At 39.2% G+C, this 12,351-nt stretch overlaps 1 protein-coding gene across 1 annotated transcript in view; it reads left to right on the forward strand.

Annotated features, from left to right (window-relative positions):
* LOC126455722 (dynein axonemal heavy chain 3) overlaps positions 1-12,351 on the forward strand; it is a 1,249,696-nt gene that overhangs the window by 78,809 nt on the left and 1,158,536 nt on the right. Inside the window, exon 8 of the mRNA XM_050091491.1 lies at positions 6,542-6,811. Coding sequence (XP_049947448.1) covers positions 6,542-6,811 — 270 coding nt within the window. The remainder of the gene's footprint in view (positions 1-6,541; positions 6,812-12,351) is intronic.

A 12,351-nucleotide genomic window follows, 5' to 3' on the forward strand; every position in this document is an offset into this window, starting at 1 on the left:
TCCGTCTTAGGACTGAAGACCACAACAACAACAACCACACCATCCATTATGCTGCTCTGTGTCCTGCTATTCAATCGTACACCTAAATCTGACCATTCATTTTCCCTTTTATAGTATCACTTGAAGAAGTCTTCTCTTTATTGCTGTTAAGTCTCTTTGTCCATTTTTACACAGGTTGCGTTAAACAAGTCATCAGGTGATAACCGGAGTATGTAATAGAGGATAGCTGATCAGAAAAATAAAGATGGAACCACTACATGAAACCAAGAAACTAAACAGAAAGATCTGTCTATACCTGCATTTACATCTATATTGTAGAAGGTGTGTGGTGGAGGGTACTTAGTGTACCACTGTCACTTCCCCCGTTCCCTATTCCAGTTACATGCGTTTCCTAAGGAGAAATATTACTAGTAAGGCTCCGTGTGGACTCAGATCTCTTTAATTTTATATTTATTGTCTTTTTGTGAGATGTACATAGGATGAAGCAACATATTAGTGACTCTTTTAGGAATGTGCACTCTCAGAACTTTTAACAGTAGACCATAATATTTACAAATGATAGGGCACAGCAATCAGTTGTCCATTTTTGCAGGATTTATTTGGCAAATCTAGATTTGGCTTGTGCCTAGCCATTATCAATGCAGTATTTCATAGTATGAATGCATGTCAGTTCCCTGTTCTTTGGGTGTCTGTCACAGTTCTTTCAAGACTACTGCTATACAGTAATCTTGAAAGAACTGTGACAGCGCCCGAACAACAGGGAACTGACTTGCATTGATGCTATGAAATAGTGCATTGATAATGGCTAAGCACTAACCGAAATCTAGATTTGCCAAATAAAACCTGCAGAAAAGGACTACAGGTTGCTGTGCTCTATCATTTATAAATCGTATCACAGTTGCCGAGTGCACCCACATTCCTAATGGAAGGTAATCTGATGGAGACCATAATATGATGCAGATTGCCTCATATCCAGCAACTGGAACTGGAGTTAATTGAACATCTCCGTGATGCATTCTTACTTACTAAGTGAGCCAGTAATGAAATACTCTGTCTTCTCTGGAGCTTCTCTATCTCCTGTCTGTTATGCATACCAGACTCATCATCATCATTCAACAGTTCCAGTTTCCCGGGTACTGGTAATGAGCATCTTCCACTTTGTCCTGTCCATATACGCCTGTTCACAGATGACATCATCCACTGTCCATCCTCTGGTCATTAGATTAGCCTCTATCAAGTCCATCTCTCGGGTTTGAGGTCTCCCTTGGGTTCTTTTCCCATCCACCTGTCTTTCCAAATTTATTTTAACTGTTCTAGTTGACACCATTCTCATCACATCGAAGTCTAGATGCACCAATTTGATCTAATAGGGATGTCTTTATTCTGGCTTCTTTCCTCACCTCCTCATTTCTTAACTAGTCCAGCTTGGTCTTCTGGATGGTTGATCTAAGAAATTTCATCTCTGCTGCTTGCAGCCTTGATGATTCTCTTTTTGTGAGGGTGCATGTTTCAGTACCATAGGTATACCAGACTGATGAGAAATATTCAAGTATTGGTTGGCTGAAAGTTATGAAAGGTACTTTCTTTGTAGATTGACTATATTTCTTGAGGGTTGTCCCAGTGAATCTAAGTGTGGCATCTACATTGCCTACGATTAGTTTTGTGTGATTGTTACACTTTAAATTGATCCATAACCATAATTGTAGTTATTTTATGAAAGTAACAGCTTCCAATGGCTGTTCTGCAATTACAAAAACATACAATAAATGGCCTTTATGTCCATGTGTTCCCAATGCATTATATTTATTTTGTTGACAGTTAATGACTAATCCCTGCAACGAGCATAAATCACCTGGAGATCTTCCTGCAATTCACTGTTAATTTTTTAGTGCTCCAGCTTCTCTGTATACAACAGCTTCATCTGTGAAAAGCCTCGGGTAGCTTCTAACATTATGTACTGAGTCATTTATATGTATTGTGAGAAGCAATGATTGTATAACACTCCCTTGGAGCATGTCTGAAGTTGCTTTTACATCTGAAGAGTTCTTTCCATTCAGAATGTTCTGTTTGCTAGAAGCTCTTCAATCCAGTCGTACAGTTGATTTGATATTCCATACACTTATTTTTTGCTCATTAGGCAGCAGTGCAGAACTGTGTCGAATGCATTCAAGAAGTCGAAGGACGTGGCATCTACCTGGGAGCCTGTATCTAATGGTTTATGGACCTCATGGATGAACAGAATGAGCTGGGTTTCACACACCGTTGTTTTTGGATCCGTGTTTATTCTTACAGATGAGATTTTTGCTCGGTTTCCAGAAATGACATAATATGCAAGCATTTAACATGTTCGAAAATTCTACAACAGACTGACATCAGAGATGTAGGCCTATAATGTTGTGCGTCTGATGATCATTCATGAAAATGGGAGTGACCTGTGACTTTTTCTAATTGTTAGGAACATTTCGTTCCTGTAGGGACGTATGTTAAACAGCTGCTAGAAAAGGAGCAAGTTCTTTTGCATACCCTGTGTAGAATCTAACGGGTATCTCATCAGGTCCAGTGGCATTTCCTCTATTGAGCAATTTCAGTTGCTTTGGTAAGCCATGATCACTTATTTTGACATTTGTTTGCGCATCAGTTTAAAGGAGGGACTAAAGTGTCAACATTCTTTGTGAAACCATTTCGGAAAAAGACATTTAGTACTTCAGCCTTTTCTGTGTCATTCTCCATTTCAGTCTCTTAGTCCCATTATGGTCACAGAGTGTCTGGATAGATTGCTTCAATCTGTTTACTGATTTAACGTAAGTCTGAAACTTCCTAGGATTTTCTCTAATGATATAAAATTATAGGCTTATATCTTTGATGTCACTGTGTTGTAGAATTTTGGAGCATGTTTTGTTTTCACGTATTATTTTCTGGAGATCAGAAATCTATTCTCCAGGTAGATAAAATTTTACTTTGAAATTCATTGAACGCTTCACACATGGCTCTTCTTATGCCAGTTTTGGCTTCATTTAGGTTTTGTTTGTTTGTGAGGCTTTGGCTACATTTAAATTTGCTGTGAAGCTCTGTTTGATTTCGTAGCAGCTTACTAATATGATTTTCACATAACATTGGTCAATTTACATCCCTCACTATTTTGCTTGCCACATATATGCATAGAGCATTATTGTATGATGGTCTTGAAGTTTGTGCATTGACGTTCAACACTGTCAGTGCTGCAGATGAAATTTTCACGTTGACTACTGAGGTAATCTGAAATCTTTCTTTTGTTGCTCTTGCTAAACAGAAAGCTCTTCCTACCTTTTTTAAATTCTGTTTACACTCATTTTCAGCATTGTTGTAACTGCCTTATGATCATCATTTCCATGGTCTATGCTAACTGAATTGAAAAGTTCATGTCTGTTTGTCATCAGCAGGTCTGAGATGTTGATCTTCACAAGTCAATTCTTTGATTAAATGATCAAAGTAATTTTTGGACAAAGCATGTAGAATAATTTCCCTACTACCCATCCTAATCACTTGAGTTGCCTAATCTATAACTTTAAGTTAAAATAATGATATGTCGCAGCCGGGGACACCTCCCCACCCAGTTCTCACATTTCATGTGCACAGTAATAAATGGAGTTACAAAATTTGCACTTTCCTTCTAAAGATATTACTTCTGTTGCCAGTGCTACAAAACTACCCCACAAGGAATTTTTGTTTTGCTGTGTGACACATTATGCTGCATGTTGATATGTATTTAAGTACTGCAATTCCTAATGCATAACTTTGGTTTTAGTTTAATTTTTGCACTCATGATGATGTATTGTCACATGTCCTTATTTGTGAACTACTTCCTTTGTAAAATTTATTTTATCTGGATTGCTCTTGACTTTGACAGCAAATTTAATTTTGAATAGAGAGCCTTTTATCACTTACTGACAACCCATGGTTTAATGCTACTGTACATATCTGTATTGATGCTTTGCTTTAGAATAAATGATGGAACCAAACTACTGAAATTAATCTGATGTATGAAAGATACTATAAATTGTGTTTTTATTGTAGTTCAAAACATAAAGGGGATAATCCCTGTACTGAAAACTATCACATGTTGCAGTTAATCATTTTTGCCTTTCATTGTCCTTAACTCATTGTGAAATTGTGAACTATAAAAGGAAGAACTGTTGGGAATAAAAATTCTTTAAACGGTCACAGCTAGATGAAATATATTGGTTGTGCTAAAGTTAACATGATTCTTCTTGGGATTTTCATTCCAATAATGTCTATTTAGTGAACCAGTTCTCATTTTAACTACTGGAATTGTCATTCAAAGTTCTTTAATTTTCATGTTAGTTGTTTTCATTTAATTATCATCACTTTATTCAGAAGCTCATTATTCACACTATAATTCTGTACTCTTTGGACAGTTTTAGGCTAACATCTTCAGTGAACACTCCCAACTTCTGAAAGCTCCTTATCTTTGGTTTCTAAGTCCACCAACAATGAGTGTCTTTCAGAATACTGCCCAAACCTTGTACACATGTTCTTTATCATCTAACATATCGAAAATGCTTTCCTTTCCGTGCACTTTTACTCAAAGATACTGAGCCAAAGAAATTACACTTACATATTTTAAAAGTGTATCGATTCTGCATTCTGACGGTGGCCTTTCAGTTTTTTATTCTCTGTATTCAGCTTGATGTCTCCATCCAACTTTGGATCTTAATATCAGTAATTCTCATACAAGGATAAAATCTTCTCAGTTCACAAGCTGCATCACTTCAAATGGAACACTGAAGCCTTTGACAGCTGTTTCCATCATTGCCATCTGGAGTAAAGAAATCAGTGATTGCAAGGGCGGCATGATGTTCTGGCTTATATGAGGGGCAATTGCAGCATTTGTAACCTTCCTGGGTGGGCTGAAGTGATGCATGTGTGGAAAGGTGATTTGGGCAGCTCATAGCAGTTCTGGTCTGTGTTGCCAGGTGTCTTCTCACGCCCCCTACAAGTGTCAAGCATCTGTCTTTGCTTCTGCTCGATATCTAAAGCTTGCCCTCAAGCTCTCCTATGTGTATACCCCTGGTCTCTGTTAAAACTTTTTCAGTTTGTTCTCTCCTGCGAACCAGGAGAGCTTCTGTAAAGTTTGGAAGGTAGGAGACGAGGTACTGGCAAAAGTAATGCTGTGAGGACGGGGTGTGAGTCGTGCTCGGGTAGCTCAGTCGGTAGAGCATTTGCCCGCGAAAGGCAAAGGTCCCGAGTTCGAGTCTCAGTCCGACACATGGTTTTAATCTGCCAGGACGTTTGCATTATGGTTAGTTTGGATGTAGTGTCACTTTTTCTGAAGGACGCATTGTGAATTGGCAGCAGAGGCCGAGCCAACTGCTCTCCTACCACACTGTGGGGTAACGAGCTGCAAGTTAGGGCATGGGCAGCAGATACGAGTACATAGACAGCCTCAAGATGCGAGAGATGTTACGCCCTGTCAAACATGACATAACTGTTTGTATGGTTGGTGTGTATAGTTACCTCATGCAAATGTGGCAGGATGTATATAGATCAAACAATTTGCACTGTTGCAGAGCTATGTACTGAGAACTAGCAACGTATTAAACATAGGGAGCATGAGAAATCAGCTATAAATGAGCATTGCCTGGGAAATGCATATGAAATATACTTCAAAAGACGAGAGTTTTGGCTCGTGCATCATCATATTGGGATTCCGTTATAAAGGAGGCAGCCGAATTAGAATAAACCACATTAATTTAATCGTAGACTAGGGGTACGCAGTTAGGAGGGCACGGGAACCAGCTTTGGATATCGAGCAGAGGCAAAAACAGGTGCTCTATGCTCGAAGGGAGGCAGGACCATCAGTTTCAGACGTGGTTCTGGCCTCTCGTTCCACCTGATGTCATTGTTCCTGTGGTGGACCAGAGCTGCTACAAACTGCCTGACTTTCCTTTCTGCACATACGTCTCTTCAGCCCTCTCTGGAATGTTCGAGATGCGACAGTTGTGCCTGTATAATTGGAGCACTATGCCAGTCCCAGCAGTCAGTTGTTTATACTCTCAGCAGCAGTGGTGCAGAAATCTGTCGAATATCCGAATGTATTATTTGAAGTGATGTGGCTTGTGTACTGAGAAGATGTTATTGGGGCATGCCACCACAAAAGACTCCGAGGATGTTGAAAACAGAGGTCAGAAAATTGCCATAAAGCTATGGAGTCATGTGAGGTTGACAAAATAAATGGGAAGTATCAGATTGATTTCTACTGAAAAAAAAAAGAGAGGACAACAGAGAGACAGATCGTAAACTGTCAAATTATAACTTAACATTTTAAATGTTTTGTTCTGAATATGTTACAATGTAACTTCTTAATTGATAAAGCCTTATTTTAAAAATTTGTATGTCTGTAAATATACTTTCTAGACAAACAGTAACTAAACCGCATTACTCATTTTTATCACTGCTGTCACAAAAATTGTTTCCTTGGCCCGGTAAAGATATCAAATAACATTAAGTTTAAAACAACATATTTGTAATTTTTTTATTTTAGGTTCCAACATATTATAGAAGAGTGCGAATCAGATATATTGTTGAATTACAACAGAAGTTTACGTCAAGCCATTATTGAATACATTCTCCATGACCCACAAGAGAAAATTCGTCTCAAAATAGAGACATACCCTCTGCAGTATCCAAGAAAGGTGATACGGTCACCTGTTCCATGGCATACGTCTTGCATTATTGCACGTCAGTTCATGTCCAAAAAACTTTTTGTGGGGCATCCAGTATTTGTTTCTCTGCAGGAATTGTGGAATACGGGGTAAGTGTTTTTAAGACTACTTTGTGGAATTGTGTAAAACATGTAAAAAACACATGTTTCTGTCACATTTTAAGTCGTAGAATGCAATTCTGAACATCACTTTTAGACTTTTTATGTTGTGTCCTTGCCTGTTGTTTATTGCTGTCCTATATGAACTCAAAGCCAAGACCATTATTCGGCTGCATCTTATCAGCGAGTGTAAGATGTTTATTGAAGACGTGTTTTAATAGTTTTAATTGTGTCTCTTGCAGATAATGATGTAATTAGTGTAGTAGTTTAAACAGAGTAATTGACTTTCCAGTTCCTAAATAAATTATTCTCTCAGAAGTTCATACCGGATGTACTTATCATGATGAATCATTCACATTTAACTTTTATGCATCAGCATATTTTAATATCTTATTAGTCTTGTCAGATTTCAGTCCCAGGTCAGAACTATTCAAGAGTACTGCATCAAAGATGGCAGTGGACGATAACGACATTTGGGGGAGGGGGAAGGGGGGGGGGGGGGGGGACGGCAGAAAAACTGCCTCCATTATCTTCCAAATAATGCATTCAAACAACAAAATTTGAATTTCTGCCATCATATTTCATTAAGAATTGTGATGCTAAAATTGGGTATCCATAATAATCCGGATAATAATTTATAACTTTTTCAGTAGTTTGTGTTTGGATTTCTAAGCAGTTGCAGAATATGGAATAGCATTGTTCGGTTTACACTTATTCTGTCACTTTTCACTGTCTCCTCTCTATTTTAGCATTGTTTAAAATGGATACAATTGGATGTGTGAAGAACCTCACACTGTATCACTTCTCATATTGCGAGTCATAAGCTGACGATGAAAATCAAACTGACTACCACTACCACCAGTTCCACTGTATACCATAATGGGTTAGTGACCTCTATAATGAGACACTTTGCTTGATAAACGATTTACTGATAGGTTCCACTACTGCTGTGTTAACAATATTATGAGAAGGAAAGTTGCTACTCACCATATAGTGGAGATGCTGAGTCACAGATAGGCACATCAAGAAGATCCTCACAATTAAAGCTTTTGGCCATTAAGGCCTTTGTCAATAATAGACACACATATGCACACACACCACACCCGACTGCAGTCTCAGGCAATTGAAACCAGTTGCAGTTGCCTGAGACTGCAGTCGGGTGTGGTTGCGTTTGCCTGTGTGTGTGTGTGTGTGTGTGTGTGTGTGTGTGTGTGTGTGTGTGTGTGTTGCGCGTGCACTTATGTGTGTCTACTGTTGACAAAGGCCTTAATGGCCGGAAGCATTAATTGTGAGAGTCTTTTTGTTGTGCCTATCTGCAACTCAGCATCTCTGCTATATGGTGAATAACAACTTTCCTTCTAATAATATTGCTACATTCCATCCTGGATTTTCCATCGTTAAATCTGATGTTAAACCAGATCAACTGCATCTCCACATGTTCAGGAAAATGTGCAAATAATTGTTCTGTCTGCCATATAAGAATTCCCTTGCAGGCTTTGCAGTATTTGCCAATACATTTACATTGATACTATGCAAGCAGTGTAACAGAAAGTACTTCAGATAACCATACCATTTTCTCTCTCTTCAGTTCCATGTATGAATAGTCTGTGGGAAGAATTAATTGTATTTAATCTATAAGTATGTAATTTCTTCTGATTTTGACATTTCTCAGAATGTAAGCACTCAGAATTTTATTGATTAACCTGTACATGATGCACTGTGCTTCTCTTGATAAGTGTGCCAGTGATGAGCATCTGTCACACTGCTATGGTTCAAATGGCTCTGAGCACTATGGGACTCAACTGCTGAGGTCATTAGTCCCCTAGAACTTAGAACTAGTTCAACCTAACTAACCTAAGGACATCACAAACATCCATGCCCGAGGCAGGATTCGAACCTGTGACCGTAGCGGTCTTGTGGTTCTAGACTGCAGCGCCTTTAACCGCACGGCCACTTCGGCCGGCTACACTGTTATGTTCAAGAAATAAATCTATGATGAAATGCGCTGTTTTTCAATGGATTTCATCTGTCTCCTCTATTAAATTTCCTTCACAGGATTCCAAACTGATAAGCAATCTCGAGATTCAGCCAGATGAGGATTCTGTGGATGAATTTCATTCCCTTAGGATTCTGCCATTGAGTTTGTCTGGAATCTGGCTCTCCCACTATAAATTTTTTTTTCAATTGTTCCATTTCAGATCACACCTAGTTTGACTGCCAGTGTGTAATCATTGTCTTTGCACCTGTTGATGTGCAGTATGTTACATTTATGTACAACATATTTGTGATAATGTCAGGTGCATTTCACAAACTTTTTCTGACATTGTGTGTTCTCCTGCGTTTGACAGTGTCATCCAAAAACCACAACTTCAGACACTATTCACCAGATCATTTACAAGTAATCCTCTGTGAAGTTGCCTAGTTTAGAGGTGTTCCCCACATGACCATCTCAGATACTGTTCTTGTTTTGTATGCAGATTTCCTGAAATTTGTATCTCACAAATTTTAATAATTTATGGGATATGAGCCTCTTAAGTGAAGAACTGCAGAATATGATGACATTTTACATATTTTGGCTAAATCTGAAATGCTGTGCTGCACTGAACAGTCATTGTAAAGTTGTAAAACTTGACATAATGTTTTAGCAGCTTGCAGAATGGGCATTCTGCATGTTTTGTTTGCTAATTTTTTTTGCTAAGCTTTTCCTGTTTCCAGTCACGACAATAAAGTCCATGGTTTCTCAGTCCTTTCATCTACTCATAAGTAGTAAAAAAGTATCAAAAACAGTGATACCAACTGATTAAAAAAATGATCGACACAGCTCCAGCACTACTTTCACACACGTCTGACAATTTTTAAGGCTTCTGTTGGGGTGCTGGATTTAATGGGGTGCACTTCAAGATACCAGATTTTGTAGCCTCTTTTTGTGAGCTTCATCGGCATTTACTGTTTGAGAGATGTGCATCCCTTGAATGCCACCATTGATTCAGCAGCTACAATTGTAGAAGTTGTCTCATATTCTGACACTTTCTTGAACGACAAGAGACAGTGCAGTGTTGGGTTGCATGACTCACATGTCTCTTGCAGTTGACTTACACGTTGTGCGTGCAGCCAATCCTCTTATTTGGGTCATCAGCTATGTCGCTCTCACAGTTTAATTTTTCTCTGAAGACAGTATCAGGTTAAAGGGAATAATATTAATAAGACGGAACCTTGGGCCACTCCATCAAGCTGTATTGGTCCACTTGTATTACAAATTGTATACGAGGGGGGACCCAAAAGTAACTGGAATCGTAATGCTGCACATTGTGTACTTGTAGTAGCAGGTTGCGCCACCAGAGTGCTGTAGTAGGAGCTGTGCTGAGTCATTCTGCCATGTGACATCACCCAACAGTGAGAAGTGTGGTTTCTTTGGCAGTTCTTGAGTATGCATACAGTGCAGACGTGACACGAGGAAATGGCTAGTTCTTACAAACAACGTGCGGCAGCGAAGTTTTGTTTCTTGCTCAGCTAGAACGCAGCAGAAACTGTTGTGATGATTCAGGCAGCTTACAATGACTATGCTCTTAGTAAAACGCAAGTGTACGAATGGTTTTCTCAGTTTAAAAAGGGAGAATGGTGGTTGAAGATCAGCCCCATTCCGGTTGACCTTCAACTGCTCGAAGCGAAGACATCATCGACAAAATCCGTGATCTCATCAGTGAAGATCAACGCAGGACAATTGACCAGCTCGAGAACTTGTCCGGGTTGTCCTGGAGCTCAATTCAGCGCATCTGGACTATCGATTCGGGGATGCAAAGAGTGGCAGCAAAATTCGTGCCAAAGCTTCGTACCAGAGATCAAAGGGATCGTCGCGTTCAAGCCTGTCTCGAAATGAAGGACTTGTTCAAAGATGAAACTTCCTGGCAGATTAAAACTGTGTGCCAGACCGAGACTCGGATTGGTCCCAAGTTCGAGTCTTGGTCTGGCACACAGTTTTAATCTGCCAGGAAGTTTCATATCAGCGCACACTCCACTGCAGAGTGAAAATCTCATTCTGGCGTTCAAAGATGATCCACATTTTTTCAACAAAATCATTACAGGTGATGAGTCATGATGCTATGGGTACAATCCAGAAAGTAAACAAGTCATCACAATGGAAGTCACCTGGCTCACCTCTACCAAAAAAACCTTGACAAGTGAAATCGAATGTGAAAACGATGAATTCTATTTGGAGGTTATGAAACGGCTTCACAGAAGTTCGTCGCGAACACGTCTGGCTTTGTAGGATTCTGGCATGTGGTTCCTGCATCAAGACAATGCTCCCGCGCACATGGCTCTCAGCGTTCGCCAGTTTTTGGCCTCAACAAAGACGACTACCATGATCCATGCACCCTATTCGCCGTATTTAGCACCCTCGGACTTCTTCCTATTCCCGAGGATGAAAAGAGACGTGAGAGGGAAGCACTTTGCAGATGTGGAAGACGTAAAACATAATGTCATGAAAGTGCTGGCAGGTATAAAAGAGGATGAATTTAAAAGGTGCTTCGAACACTGGAATAAATGTTTTGACAAGTGTATTAATGCTAATGGAGAGTACTTCAAAGGAGATTAAGGTTGTATTTGAAAACAATAAAGTATATGCTTTCTAGAAACAAATTCCGGTTATTTTTGGGTCCCCCCTCATATAATGAAGAGCTTGTTTATGTTTGTCTGTCACTCCTTGCTTGCGAGATGTCTATATCTCATAAAGTTAGGTATTGTAATCATTTCCTTCTATAATAAACTCCATTAATACGATTTGCTTGAATTTTTGTCTAGGGGTCTGAGAAAGCACCTCTCCAAGGCACCCTATATTAGATTAGTGGGCAGAACACAACAATATCGAGAAAGTTCAAAGAAGGGCAGCACGTTTTCTATTATTGAGAAATAGAGAAAAGTGTGTGATGAACATGGTACAGGGTTTGGGGAGGAAATCATTAAAAGAAAGGTGTTTTTTGTTGCGCCAGGATCTTCTCGAAAAATTTCAATCATCACCGTTCTCCTTCACATGCGAAAATATTTTTGACATTCATAGGGGGGAACAATCATCATAATTAAATAATGGAAATCAGAGCTCGCACGAAAAGACACAGATGTTCTTATCTTCCACGTGCTGTTCTAGGATGAAATGTTAGAGAATTAGTTTGAAGGTAGTTCAATAAACCCTCTGCCAGGCAGTTAGGTGTGATTTGCAGAGTAGCCATGTAGATGTAGATGTATGACTAGAATGTGTATATGGATGTGAATGTCTAAGAGTGAACTATAAGCTGGACAGGATAGAGGTTTTTGAAAGATGGATTGTTTGAAAAATAATGTGTGCAGTAAAACTACAGTTGGCTGTAAAAAGAGAGGCAATGAGGAGATCTACAAAAAGAGAGAGATAATATCAGAAGGAATGGCTAAAAGAATATTAATCTTTTTTGGACACCTCTACCAAATTAATGAGAACAGGCTTGGGAAACAAATGTGCCTGATTTATGGAAGAAGAAATCGACAGTAGCATGGATTAC

The sequence above is a fragment of the Schistocerca serialis genome, chromosome 2, assembly GCF_023864345.2.
Source record: "Schistocerca serialis cubense isolate TAMUIC-IGC-003099 chromosome 2, iqSchSeri2.2, whole genome shotgun sequence".
Lineage (NCBI taxonomy): Eukaryota > Metazoa > Arthropoda > Insecta > Orthoptera > Acrididae > Schistocerca > Schistocerca serialis.